This window comes from Elaeis guineensis, chromosome 2 (genome assembly GCF_000442705.2).
Source record: "Elaeis guineensis isolate ETL-2024a chromosome 2, EG11, whole genome shotgun sequence".
NCBI lineage: Eukaryota > Viridiplantae > Streptophyta > Magnoliopsida > Arecales > Arecaceae > Elaeis > Elaeis guineensis.
In genome coordinates, this window is record NC_025994.2 from 106328794 (window position 1) to 106343871 (window position 15078).

The following is a 15078-nucleotide window of genomic DNA, read 5'->3' on the forward strand; positions in this document are numbered from 1 at the left end:
CTTTTCAACATCCATAATGGCGGAATGCTTGATGACATACTTGATTAAAAAACATTTTTTTAATAAAAGCAATATTATCCTGGTGTTTTGCCGAGGCAAATCCAAGTCTCTGATGCAACTGTCTAGAGATTGTATCAGAAATATTAGCCAATCTTAGTAACCGCAAAGCTAAAAATGGAGATGGGTATAGGATCAAATGCCAGATTCCTTCGCTTCCCTTCCGTACAGTAACAGAGAGGCAGCCAGCGCTTTGAAGTGCCCGGACGCTTTTGCCAACCCATTGAGGCGCCCTGGATAAGATTAGCCGGCAGCCTTCGAGGTCCAGGCATCATCAGGAAACAAGAAGGTACTGCTCGTCTGACATCTTGAGCGGTACATACATATATATATATATATATATATATATATATATATATATATATATATATATATATATATACACGCACACGCACATACACACTTGCATATATTTACGCCCCAATCTTCTCCATCTCCTTTGAGAGAGAGAGAGAGAGAGAGAGAGAAGAAAAATAAAACATCCAGTTCTAAACATAATCCTTCTTTGTTAGTTGTTCACAGCTCGGCCACTATCGTTATCCGAATACTTCTCCTTTTCGCCCCACCAACCTCACCTTCGTTGGCCCCGTCCTAGCTGATCCGATCTAGAGTATCCCATGGCTATACCTTTGACACAAAATTTGGAGGTTAGTTTTAATAGTTTAGGATTAATATATTTCTCGCTCAAATGTTAGCTATATTTTTCTCAAAGGTATTAAATAATTATTCTTTTCTTTGCATGTCATGATAGTTTTATTTGTTATTGCCATTTAGTAACTAATTTTCTAGATGTTCTCCCTATGTTATCTATCTTATTTTTCGTGTCTCTAAATTGTCAGTCTCATAGACATCTAATCTAATATATATATATATATATATATATATATATATTAACGCGGGGCTTTGTCTTAGCAAAACCTCCGTCTATCATGTGTATATATTAATATTTACTCCATTTGACACGTATATCGTATTTTCGTCCTCCCACCCTCTGCTGCACACGCGAACCCCCAATCCCTTTCGTCTCCGCACGTCGGGTACTAGCTCCCGCTTTCCATGAAGGCAACAGCAACCCCACCGCCTCCCCGTCAATTTGGTGAAACCTGGCGGTCCCGTCACCGCCATCAACCTCTTCAAGTTAACGCGTGCCCATCTAGACCTCCTTAAGGCCCACGTGTGGCGGTGCACGCTCCAGCATCGGCAACCGGCATCTCCATTCTCTCGGTGGTTGCGGGAGGCTGGGAGACAAGCAAGAATGTGGTGGAATGGGCAAAGAAGAGGTGGAGGTGGGCGGAGACCAGGAGCTTGACCTAGAGGTAGCTGCTCTTTCTCTGGAGGCCGTGCCGCAGCTCCCAATCCAACCCCATCTCTTTTACCAACTACCGCTCCTCAGAGCAGAAGAAGAGGAGGAGGACGAGCCCAAGAGTCGTTGGAGAACAAAAGAATAAGGGAGAATGGGAGAGAGCGTTAGGAAAGGAAAGCAGCTGCCTGTTTTTGTTTTTTTGGGTTGGGGGTGGGGGGTGTGGTGTGGTGTGGTGGAGAAGAACACGGTTGGGGGTCAAGTGAAAGGGGAGAGAGGAGAAGCTTATTGATCCAACCCGAGGCCGGGTGGCAAGAGCAGAGGACGGAACAAACCTTTTTATCCTCACCGTTGTCAAGATTTTTTACGTTTTCCAGTTCATTATTGTCAAGATTGGTGAAATTTTTTGATGATCTATTGGATGGTTTTGATCCTTTTTCTTTTACCATCTTTGTTACTTTTTCTTGGCCCGATTTTCTCTTTGATCCTTACGGTCGAGGTTAATTTATTTTCTTTTCTTGATTTTTTTTTTTTTTTGTATTTTAGGTGTTATGCTGCGTTTTGGCTCCGATCATTATTCGAATTGGGGCTTCTTTGCAGTTGTGATTTTTTTTTTAATTTTTTTTTTTAACTTTTTGGTTTAGGGGTTCTTCGGATCATTTGATCTAGTGCATTATATTGCTTATTTAGTTTGATTGGTTTTGTTCCATTTATGCATTGAGTTGATGTTTTGACATATGTGGTCCCTTTTTTTCCTTTATGGAAAAATCTCTTAATTGTTTAAGGAAATTTGTATAGGAAGCTGGTCAGGTTATTATTGGAAACATGGTATAAGAATAGCTCCAAGTCATCTAGGACAATTTGCTTTCATGTTCGCATATTAGTATGTCAACTATTCGTTGGACAGTTTGTAGCCTTGGGATTTTGGTTATAAAAATTTTACTAAGTTGCCAACAATTATTATCTCAGTTGGTCGGCACCTTTCCCAAGGGCTTGTTCTTGGGTGCAAATTCCATGTTTTGCCCAAAGAAAATATTCTAACATTAGCTTTGTTTCAGGTGATAGCCTATAGTGGTCATCACCTATGGTTTCTGTCCGGAATATAGATTGGATTAGCGTCCTTGACATTGTTGCGGGATTTTGTACGAGTTGTGGCAATGTGAGTTGGCCTCTCGAGGTTTTGAGATCATTTGAACCGTCATCGTCCATAGTTTCTGTCAAGAATATGGATTGGATTAGTTTTTTTGACATTGTTGTGGGATTTTGTATGAGTTGTGGAGGTGTGAGTTAGTCCGTTGAAGTTTTAAGATCTTTGAAATCTCTTCGGAGCTCGCATCTCATGTGCATGAAGTTATATTTTTTTTTATTTTTATTAAAAATAAATAAATAAAATAATTGAACAGTATGCGAACGTAGTTGATAGATTTTAATCTTTGAGATAGTATTTGACAGTTATTTTGGTATTCCTATTCCAAGAATATCAATTCCCCAAAATACCTATTCAGCATCTCTATTTCAATTTTATGTTTCATGGAAAATTTATGGAGTCCACCAAAATTATATATTGTTATTTTTTAAATTAAAATAAGATGAAATTATTTTTCATCATTTTTTTAGAATAAATTATTCTATAATAAAATATGAAATAGTTTAAATCAGGTGGAAGAGAATAAGATGCAATTAATACACTTTTGATCGGAATTGTAAAACCCACGGTCCTCGCTGTCATTTCATAGTGTGTTTGGAGGAATAAAATGGAATAAATCTTTATTCTATCTTATTTTCAGCAACCAAATGCTATTTGAGATGATAAGAAAAAAGGAATTGGGAAATTCAATCTTCAAATTGGAGCATTCACAGTGTGGGATCTTCGAAAGATCCGTAGTGAGATATAGGTTGGGTTGGAGTGTACATCACCGTTGCCTCAAAGATACCATTCGTGATGATTGACTCATGTACAAAATTGGGGTGTAATGTTTAAAATTTTTTTTTTTTTCAACTCCGTATGTGAGTTAACCGTCATGGGCAGTGCGTATGATTCTACACCGCCCGCGGTGCATAAGGAATTTCACATCTAAATGGACTTACGGATCTGATGAATTATAAAACCGCAGAGGGCTTTAAAGCCCGGAAGGAGTCCAGAAACACCTCACGGGTTCGGTTTCAAGCCTCAACCCTCATCATCCCCGTGTCCTCACATCCACCCGATCCGAAACAGATCTAAATCTCCTCTTCCCTCCCATCTTTCTTCCATCCTCCCGCCCATCTCCAATTCTCGATCTACCCCTCTCCGAACACCAATTTACTCAACCAAGCCGGCGAAGCACGACCATGCCCGCAACCAAGAACAAGGTATCACCCATCTCCTCCCTCTCATCCAGTTTTTGGTTCTTTCTTGTTATGTCGAGGGATGAGAACACTCGAAAACACTAGTATTATGTATGGCTTGGTTCGTCGGGTTTTTTCTTTTTTCCCCTTTTTTGTGAATTTGATGGTGCTCGGGCGCCTTCTCACATTCTTTCAATACCTTCTTCAAATTCCATTATTCGACTGCTACACGCTAACCCTACTACAGATGTATTTGGGTTCGTAGGGTACTTCTATTATGTCTGACAGCTGAGTTAAAAATTTTTATAGAGGCATGGTGACGTTGTCTGATAAGATTATTATCTCAAGGCGTGTTTGGTATTTTTGTTGTTTTTAAGCGCATCACATGATCTCTGTACAAGATACAAACATCCAACTATAGTATGCGAAAAATTGTTAGGAGAAATGCAGTACCTTCAACGGGATCTCTGTACGAGAGTTCTTGGAGCATTAGAGGGCCCAAAGGTCATAAAGAATCAGTATAAGACTGTCAGAACGTAAGGTGGGGGTGTCTTTGGTTGCTTTTGTTCTTTCAACTGGAAAGAGCATAGTTTCCCACAAGAAATTCAAGTGTGCCGCCATGTTATTTCCTAGTTATTTTTTTTTATGTCATCAATATTTTTATGCCTGGAGAAGGATAGTCTACTATATATCTAGCCATTCCCATCACTCTTAAGACCATTGAGTTTGTGTTTGTGATTGCTATTACCTCAGGTATGGCATCTGGAATGAAGTCTTGCCTTTTGTCTTCATCATGCTCTTCCTCTTCTGCAAGGTTGGTAGTCATTTGTTGCCTTGAACACTCCAAGGTACAACTATTACCTCATTTTAATAGAAACAAGAAGTTCCAGCGGGGTTAAAAAATCCTGGCATCGCAATCATAACATAAAAGTAGAAAACTGGTCTTCATTACTTTAGGTGCTTAATACACCCAAGTTATGTCCTAGCCCTGACTTGGAATTTATGGACTCTATGTGCTTCAGAGTTTCCTCTTGCATACTAAGTACATCACGACCAATATGAATGCTTGCTTCCCATCTTCTTCGAATATATAATTCTGATACTATTTTGGTTTTCACCTTTCTGTGCATGCGACTCCTATCCTTCAAAGAATGTTGCAGCCACATATAATACCCAGTTCTAGTTCTTTCTTCTTTTTTTTTTTTTGTACTTGTACCGTTTAAATATGTTTCAGATATTATTATTCTTTAGTTTAATTTTCACCTATTTAATGATGCTTATGTTTTTGGATTGATATTCTCCTTATAATTGCCTTTGTTGTTGATTTATTCATAATATTTTTTTTCTTTGGTTCTCTTTTCTCTTTGCATGGCAGAGGAATGAGCAATGCAGCATTGAGTGTATATTTGGAAAAATGCTTAAGAAGCTTGAAGTACCAGTTGAATTTGATCTTCCATGCTGGCTGAAGAAATGGAAGCCTACACAATACATAAATATAAAGCGCAGTATCCATATGACTCAAAATTTTGAACTGCTTGGATAAGCTTCTTCTTTCATACTGCATTCATCCTGTCCTTTTTGCCTTTCTAAGATTAACTGTATAGGAGGTTCTACTAATGTATCTATCCATTAGTAATTCATATTTCCAATCCTTGGTCATATCAGTTTATGGATGGATTTAAATTGACATATTCGACAATGGGTGTCTACAGCTTCTAATGTTAATTATATGTACTGTACTGTAACCCAAATAATAACCATCACTTTCTTTAGCCATTAGCATTAGTCTGAGAACATACCGAAAACTGCTGTTACTTTGTTATTACTTTAGTAAAATGTCCCTATTTCAGTACAAATATATCTCATTCTCCTGTTAACTAGATAAAAAGGACACCAGTAATGCTAGAGATTCCAGGATACTTTTCTTTATTAGGGTTGACCATACAAAATGCCAATCGATTTGCCATAAGTGGATTTTTTTTTCCTTCATCTCTTTAGAGGAGAATTAGGTCGTATGGCATAACACAACTTTTCTCTTGACATTTATAAATTATTCTCCGAGCAAATTAACTTCCATCAATGAGCTTGACTCTTTAAAGATGTCTACCTGACTAAAAGACGCATTGAGGATGATGGCATTTTCTGCTTGTGTAACCCCTTATTGGAAGCATCAACTGTCTGTGATGGAGATTGCCATTGTGGGTGAGCAACAATACCTTCAGTATATAATGTCGTCTCATATCTTACTTTTAAAGTTAAAAAATATTGGAACTCTATGTTATGCAGGCTTTTGGATCTAAGTCTTGTACGCCTAGGCATTTGTGCTGAAATCAAAACAGAATACCCTCTCTCATGCTCATCCCATACACTTTGATCCAACCTTTTTAGTTCTGAATTTTGCATATTTTCTGAAATTATACATTTTTTGGCAGGATGCTATTCTCTACCTGTTCATCTAGCTGCAAATGTGGCAATAAGTGTGTCAACAAGTCTTTTCAGCACAGAGCCATGAAGAAAGTGAAAGTAGTGAAGGTGTACTTTTTACTCCTTTAGCTTTTCTTGCTTGTCATTGAAATTGTCAATCAAACAGATGATATGTTTGTGCGGATTGCTATTGCATAAGGCATATGATAAGCATGAAGATTATAATTCTCTTGTGCAAACCTTCTATTTTCTTTCTAGAATGAACAAAAATCTATGTTTTGGGATGTAGGGTAAGATCTATTAAACATGCTATATCATAATCCTAATGCTGTAAGTAATTATCATATATAGTCATATCAACAGGTTTTCTTTCCTTTCTCTGATTATACCTTTACAAACTTACGCTATTTGATAAATGTCTTGTTAATTTGTGTATGGGGAAAAACTAATTCTCTCTTGCTTTTTTAATGTTAAAATTCTAGACTAAAGGTAGCTGTTGATTACAATTCTCAGAATGATCATAACTACTTGTCAGAGGGAGTAAGTTTAGCAGTATTTTAGTATTCTATTTCTGTCAACTCATAAAACTAGTTGTTACAATAAAATTTTAATTCTTTTGAAAACTTTCAATTGTTGAGGCCATTTTTTCTATGTTTTGCCTTTACTATGTTTTGCCAGAAAATGGAGTAAACAATATAGTTCTGGTCGAAACACGTAATAGCCTCAAACTAGCTTAGACAATCTCTAGAGCTAGAAGTCTTTTGACCTTGTTGTCTGCTCCTTTTTCAAAGTTCATTTCCTTGTGCATGAGATTTATGTGTTATAGAAAGCATAATGTTGGTTTGCCTAAGCAATTCTCATATTTAGGTGCTCACATTTAGTCCCCATAAACTATATAACATGAATGTGAGAACTAGTTTTCTTATGGTGCAACTTTAAGGCCATGTAAATGATTTTCACTTTTTAAATGAAGAGCATGCAGTATTTCACAATATTTAGTTTCAAGATCATGCTCCTAATGTCATCCTGGGAAACTCTAATCATCAGCTAAATAGTAATAATGCAAATCAGAAAATCTCTGTCTAGAAATCTTAAAGCTAGTACATATTGGCAGACTGCTAAAGTAAAATCCATGATCAAACTTTAGAAGAATGATTGCGAAATGTTTGATTACTTTAAGAAGCTGAACCATTTAGACACAATTTGATTGCTTAAGATGTGTAATACTTCACATGGTTCTCTGATTTAATCTTTGTCATATGTATATGCATATTGCTAAGTAGGATATTGCATTTGTGTCGTGAATGTCATAGTTCTATTGGTCAAGAAATGGATTTACTGAATGATTTATTGCATATTTGGTTCTACATCTCTTCATTGTGGTTCATGATTCTTGCCTCATAAACCTAGAACACATGGTTTCAGTGAATGACTTTTTAATATAAATGAACCCAGGCACTTCTTTTTGTTGTTTATTTGATTTTGGCAATAATTGAATTCAGGCATCTTGTATATTGTCATTGTTTAATCTTTGCTCTATTTATAATGTCATTCTAGCATTTGCTTATCTCTATGACTTCCATAAAGATTTGTTTCTTCTAGACAGAGAAATGTGGGTTTGGGGTGGTGGCTGATGAAGATATAAAACAAGGGGATTTTGTAATGGAGTATGTAGGAGAAGGTGACTAGTTCTGTGCTCATTATTTCTTGTTAGCTCTGATATGAGTAATGCTGGAACTGGATTACATTGTAAAATATGCTCTATTTTTGGAAGATGAATAGTTTGCTCCACATCCATGCTCATTAATTTTCTTTCTTACATTTTGCAGTTATTGATGACAAAACTTGCGAGGAAAGACTCTGGAAAATGAAGCACCGTGGGGACACCAACTTCTATTTATGCGAGGTTAATCATGATATGGTGATTGATGCCACTTACAAAGGAAACAGATCAAGATTTATAAATCATAGTTGTGAGCCAAATACTGAGATGCAGAAATGGTTATCTACAGCTCTCCATTTTCTCTGTATTTTATGATATATTTCCTGTTGTGTATTTGTGGTGCAACTTATTAATCTAAGATTATCTTATTTGTAGGCGAGTTGATGGAGAAACTAGAGTTGGCATTTTTACTCTTCGTAACATACGAAGAGGCGAGGAACTGACCTATGACTACAAGTTTGTCCCATCATAGCAGTTCCTATTAGTCTGGATGTTTGGTTCCAATTGCATGTTCTTCTTTTATTTCTTCCTGTTCATTTTGCTTATTTTTAACAGCCTGCTGTGCCTTTTGTACAGAATTTTGATCCCTGATAGTAGTTCAATTCTTTAATGTGATCTGCAGGTTTGTTCAATTTGGAGCAGATCAAGTTTGTTATTGTGGTTCTCTAAGCTGCAGGCAAATGCTAGGAAACAAGCCCAGTATGTGTTTTATACTTCTGATGACTCTAATTTTTGTCTATGGCTTACACAACTGTATTATGTTTTTCAACTGCAAACTTAGGAAGTTCAAATCATGTGGCTCTTCACAAAAGGAAGACCGATTTACAAAACTGTATCGGGGAACTTGTACGTGTGTGGCGTTCACAGGATAAGAGGTGTGCTAATAATGTTTTCTATATTTCTTATCTCTACCACACTTATTTCTAGGATATGCTCGAAAACTATGCACTTCGAGATTTGGTTGTATCGCATTTATAGTGTATACACGTCATCTCATTCTTAGTGTCTTATCAATAGATTTGAGTTACTTTGTTATTTGTCTATTTAGAGTCATAAATTAACAACGTATAACAGTCTCTTATCAATTGATCTTCATGATAGTGGTGTGGCTTGTGGAGCTGGCCTTTTCAGAAATTGGAGTTACGTAAACCATAAAAGTCTATCAGAGGTGGCACAGTTCTTCAAGAATTAGTGAAGGATAAAGTGAAAACATCTTTTCTTTTTCAATTTTTTCGTATACATCATTTCTTTTTCCCACCTTTGTTAATAATGAATAGCACAATGTAAGTACCTTGTAAGCGAGTTACGCATTATGATCAAGGAACCAGATATCGAGAACATTGGTTGCTTTGATGGCCTTAAACATTTTTTCCATTCACCATTAGAAGGTTGGAATAATGAGGGAAAGGGCATGCTACTAACAGACAGATAACATGCTTATTTACATGAATATCATTTAAGTGAATGCCCTCTTACTTAAGATGTTACAGGTAAATTAGGAACAATCTCCTATTTGAATTCAGTACAAGACTACAAGTGCTCAAAAAACCAAGTTCCTTAACTTATAAAATTAGCTTTAGTTCAAATCCAAATTTCTTGGAGTCGGATTAAATTTCAATTTTTAAATTCTAACATTATTTCTTGAATTATAAAAGCTCATAAATTTTTATTTATGCAAAAATTGGTAAAACCCAAGAGTTCAATAAGAAAAAGCAATGTCTTAGTCTCTAAAGTATCTCACCTAAAATGACAATGAGCAACACTCTAACACTTCAGTAGAAATATATATACTTGTGTTACATGCGCACGCTTATTTTACATGGTGTGTTGTCTCTTTTTAAGTTATTCATGCACATCTTGTTATGGCATTGAGTCAACAGACTAAATTTCTCTATCAAAAACATAATCATTATTGTTCACTGATATTGGAAAAAAAAATTTCTTTGTTCACTCGTCAAATCAATGCAAGTATCAGATTGTTTCATCTTGAATTATGATAATCTTCATTATCATTCATTTGTTCAATGAATTCAAATAATGTTATCATGTTTTAATTGTTAATGCATAGATATATGTTTTCAATGTATTTTTAATTGCAAATTATGTATGTTGTGTAGTGAACTCTAAATGAAAAACTTTAGCACCATCAGATAGGATTAGGGCATATGCACTGTCTCAAAGCATATTAGACAATAACCTATGTAGATATGGTGCGCAATACAGCGTGTTGTACTCAATACTCGAGATTTGAATCCTTGGTGATTACTTATGATCCACCATAAACTCAGGCAAGCCATTCATGGATGTGGCATCCATATGGCTATCCACCATACTCAGCTATTGATAGTAAGCCCATTTGCTCTCTTTTTTGTTGGTTCTTTTCTTTTCTTTTTTTTTTTTAGCTCTTCTTGATGAACCCTTTTTTCGCACTCTTTTTCATTTGTTCTTTTCTTTTATTCTTTCTTCTTAACTCTTCTCAGTGACCCCCTTTTTTAGGGCCTATCTAGGTAGCTATCTCGGGTGTGATAGGACATTTTACATGTGGATCATATCTATGAGTTCCCAAGATTGATACAGTGGCTAAGATGGAAACCATTTTCCTGAATGTATTGAAACTACAGCTTCAACCCGTAAGGTATCCAACTCCCAAGAAAATTGAAGATCTATTTGCCTCTTCATCTCTTCTTTCCATTCTTTAGTAACTTCTAGCTCTAACAGCAACCTGTATGATTCCTTATTAAATCTGATTGGATGGGATTTAAGGATCTCATAACATTTTGTTAGACTGATGGATCGCCAAGCATGATGGTATTTAATATGCAACTCATCCACTTTTTAATATGGATAACAAAAGGCCCAAAATATGCATATGAAGCTGTCAGATATAAGGAGATTTTTGGAAGCTGCTTTAGCGCCCAACAGCCCAAGGGAGGGGGGGAATGTTTGGACGTGGGCAATACAGTATCATAAATTTCATTGTCTAGTAATGAAATGGGTGCTCAACTGTTGGTCGAAGGGTTAGAACAGTTATATATGTATATATATATATATATATTTTAAATTGAAGACTTTTTAGCATATGTAGGGGGAGAAAATGGAGCAGAATCCAGAATATGGCCCTAGATCCTAGCATATGGAAAAAAACAGAATCTGAACAGAATGAATTAGTGGGATAAAGCCTGTTGTTTATGATTTACACATTAGTTTACTTTTTAATATAATTTACATAATGTTATGCAAGCTTTATGCTGGTTTCAAATTATTAATTTTGTTTTTTGATTGTTCGGATGTGTTAGCATACAAGATTTTTACATCCTACCCTTCAAGTTTTTCCTGGACTTCAAAGTTATGAACATAGTGCTGAGACAATATCTATGGTCATTGCCAGTGCTAATATAAATAATGCAAAACTTATACCTATTTCAATCTTAATTTGTATATACTTTATGTTTTCTTCTTTTGTATGACCAGCTTGTTAATAAAGGGATTGTACATCTTCTTATTAAAAGTAGTGATAATTTTTACTCGCTAATTGCTTAATTTTAGTGTTCTATGAAATATTTGTGGAGGTTAAACATATTCTTGTTTTATCTTCTTTCATTGTACAATAGCAGCTTTTGAAGTAACTACTTGGTGGTTCTGTTTGAATATGCAAATTTCCTTCCTCAAAATGGATCAATCATCAATGTGTTACTATTTGTAATAGCTAAATGCGAAATTCATATCATGATAAGCTTAGTGGCACAATATGCCATAAAGAATTTTAGACCTTGTGAAAATGTAGGTGTAATTCATCATTCAACATATTCTTTATGTGAAAATTAGAACTATTTTCTAACAGTTTTTGGAGAAGCACTGTGACATGTCTTTTGGATACTTTCTTTCAAATAACATCTGCTTTCTGAATCATCTCTCTGTAAAATATAATGAAAATCATCTTAAATTACCTTTTGCTTGTTGATTTTGTGGACAAGGACACTGTCCAAGTGGAAATTAACAAATTTTAGCTAATTCCTATGTAACTTGAATTGTTTATGCTGTTATTCAAGCTCTCTGATCTTTTGTCATTGTTTGGCTCAAAGCTTGATTCTTATATTGCTGTACTGTTTTGTTGCACTTAAACTAATGAATGTTCAAAATGACACGAACATATAAATCGCTCTTATTTTACTACAACTTCTGGTGCTTGATATGTATTAAATTGTTTAATGGCACTGTTGCATTTTGCTTTGTTCTGCACAGTTTTGCCACTAATGGTTTGATTAAACTAAAGGCATGTTTAGTTCAGGGAAGTTGGACTCTGGAATGGGAATGAGAATAAGTGACTCCCATTTTAATCATTTGGTTGAGGGGAGTTCCATTCTCATTCCGATTCCAGAGAGAAATGGGAATGTCCCAATCCTCTAAAACTCAATCCCTACTCTCCCTCTGGATTCAAATTCCATTCTGATTTAGATTCTGATCACGAACCAAACACGTTGGGGGATATGGTCATTCTGATTCCGATTCTGGTCATGAACCAAACACAGCCTGAGAATATTCATCAACTATGCATTGGATGCTATTCTCTCATTATTCATGTTAATTTGTCATAGTCGTTAATAAAATTTCAAAAAAGCTACACATTTTGTGTATTGTCTTCATTTCTTGTTGCTCAGTGTATGCCTGATTTTTCAGGTACTATGGAGGATTCATATCTGATTTTAGTAACTACTCTGGAAAGCACACTGTAAGTTTTGTGTATTTTGGTCATTGAATGATAATTTGGGAATTTGTTCATGACTTTATGCTCTTATATTGGCAGATAATATATGAAGATGAAAAAGTAGACATTCTTGATTTGTCAATAGAAGATTGGGACTTCCTATGATTGTAACTTGCACTCATGAGGTACATGATTTTGGTTCTTTTCTCAATAGTTCAAATGTATTTTTTTTGTTTCCCAAAAGGAAAAGGCTTTCCTTGTAAAATGCTCAGTAAACTACCAAGCGCCTGGGAGCGTAATCATAAAAATATGAGAACATGGGTTTTAGTCATAAAGATATGTTGTTATAAACTAACCTTGTGCTGCACCTTTTGTCTGTATTTTGTGGATTACCAACTGGTGAAGGTCCAGGACTTCAGAAAGATGCTTTCAGTCATGAATTATAATTTATTTATATTGCGATTTCCGTGTCTTGCAACATTTTAATTGTCTTATACCTTCATCGTGCTCCTTGTTTAAACTTTTGCTCCTAAGCCTTTCTTTTGTTATAGTAAGAAGTAAGTATGATGCCTGCAGAAGTTCCAATGGTGCTTCAGGAACAAATATTTTTTGGATGCTTGCATAACAATTTCTTTTGCTTGATATTGTGATTTCCATGTCTTGCAACATTTAATTATTGTATGTTTGTTCATGTTGATCTTATAAGCTATGTACTGGGAAATATTAGTAAGCAATGTGCGATTCAGTCCTCATAGGAGAAAAGGCCATGTAATGACTCATTTCTTGTTTATATTTATGCTCTGCAGCTCTCTTGTTGCACTAAGAATTATATACAATGCCCTGCAGAAGTTCTGGTGGTGCTCCAGAGTACTTACAGCTCATAGTCTTCTTTACTTTCCTGTCAAAATTAAAATACTTTAGACTATCGTGCTTTACAGATGAATGGTGGGGGTCTCCAATTAATTGTGGCAAACAGGTGTTCAAATATGTTTCATTTTGAGCCGTTTCCATGATATTGTGAGATATTATAGTTGTTATTATTTTTTAATGATATTCTCAGCTGATGTGCAGCTTGAAATATTCCCATTGGTGGTTATCAATAGTGCCCCATGTAATCTGCAAGTTATTATCAAAAGAGAATAGAAGACGCCTTGTTTCTTGTAACTGTTAGGATTTCTTTCATTTATATTTGATCTATGTTTTTGATGTTCTTTCACAAGGCAAGCACCAGAGTTTCACTTGTATAGTAAATAGGTTACGCCACGAGGTTGCCTACTATAGAAAAGAATTATGTATTGCAAACACCACAGAAGTTGAGAACGGTCTAGTTTTTTCTTTGCCCCTCTTAAGCGCCTTTTCTTGGAGAACAAAATAAATAAATAAAGTTTTGTTTTGTTTTTTGTCATGTGCCTGCATCTTTAGGCATTTTTTTCGAGCCCCAGAATCATCAAAATGCAAAGGATTCTGCTGCCGTGGCTGAAAAGAATCAACCTATGTAAAACTGTTAACCATCTCATGGCTCTAATTTGGTGGCTCAGCCTGCAATTTGATTGGCCTTCGGGAAAGAATGCTTGATAAGCATTCTGCTTATTGATTAGCTTGAAACTGTCAAGTATGATTTCTATTTAATCAGGGACCTTTGTTATGCACCTGCATTAGTCTGACGACAGCCAAACAATCCTTTCAAGAGCCAGCGAGTGGGAGAAAATTGCTGTTATTTCCTGATATTTCTCCTGTCGCAACAGTTGCTGTAATAATTGTTATCTTTTTTTTTTTTTTTGGTATAAGTTATCTTAATTTCAAGTCACAGAAGACAGGACAAGTAACAATAGTTATAACATCGTAACGGTCAATGATGGTTCCTACTGCACCTCTTATAATGGAATAGTGCCATTACCGTGATGTTGCTCCTTTATTAGAAATTTTATTTGTCCGTTGATTTCAATCACAGTTTCATGGTTACTCCCTGGCATTGTCACGGGTAACTTCGTGGAAAATACTGACCTGCCTGTGTCGTGGGACATAATGCTAACCATGTAAAAGCTAAATGCAAAATGGTAGTTGAATAAAGTACCGCTTGCTGAAAGTTCTCTCCAATTCTTTACCAACTCAGTCTCCATCATAGGCATGAATAAGATAGTCAAGATTATTAAGGTCCACTGAATTGTGTCAAATAAGATTTAGAGTTTGAACCGCTCTCCTACATTTAAAAAATGTGATTAATATTTTCGTTAAATATATGATGGCATAAGCAAATAGGATTGGGGGTAACTTCTAAGTATCGATTCATTGGACGGCAGCCCGCACCAAACAACATTCCAGCGGAATGTTTTAATGCACTGAGCAACTTCGATAGATAAATGAGCTCCAGTTCTAGGTTTTTATTGATGAAAACAATCTGCCACTGCAAACTTTCGACAAATCATAATAATGTTACTTTTTCTTTTTCTTTTTCAAAACTAACTGGGAGGTAGTGGGGACTTGAAAGGCTTCATCAGACATGTGCTTGTAGTCGGTCTTGATGCATGGGAGATCTATCAG

General features: G+C 35.7%; 1 protein-coding gene across 7 annotated transcripts; it reads left to right on the forward strand.

The window, feature by feature from the left end:
• The first annotated feature begins 571 nt into the window (after window positions 1-571).
• LOC105046564 (histone-lysine N-methyltransferase ASHH3) lies at window positions 572-13734 on the forward strand. Of its 7 annotated transcripts, XR_012139007.1 has the most exons (14): window positions 3468-3709; window positions 4439-4499; window positions 5061-5190; window positions 5785-5887; window positions 6118-6217; window positions 7712-7790; window positions 7939-8110; window positions 8208-8288; window positions 8455-8531; window positions 8614-8707; window positions 12510-12561; window positions 12637-12722; window positions 13344-13513; window positions 13609-13734. XR_012139007.1 is itself a non-coding variant. In XM_073252549.1 (13 exons), exons 2-12 carry the CDS (start codon window positions 4479-4481, stop codon window positions 12700-12702), a joined length of 975 nt encoding a protein of 324 aa, XP_073108650.1. In that variant the 5' UTR covers window positions 572-704; window positions 4439-4478; the 3' UTR covers window positions 12703-12722; window positions 13344-13734. The 7 variants fall into 7 exon arrangements, 4 of the variants coding, with proteins under 4 accessions (XP_073108650.1, XP_073108651.1, XP_073108649.1 ...); XM_073252549.1 differs by lacking the exon at window positions 3468-3709 and adding an exon at window positions 572-704 and having other exon boundaries at window positions 13344-13734; XR_012139008.1 differs by adding an exon at window positions 10329-10467 and having other exon boundaries at window positions 3466-3709; window positions 12637-13701.
• Window positions 13735-15078: the final 1344 nt, after the last annotated feature.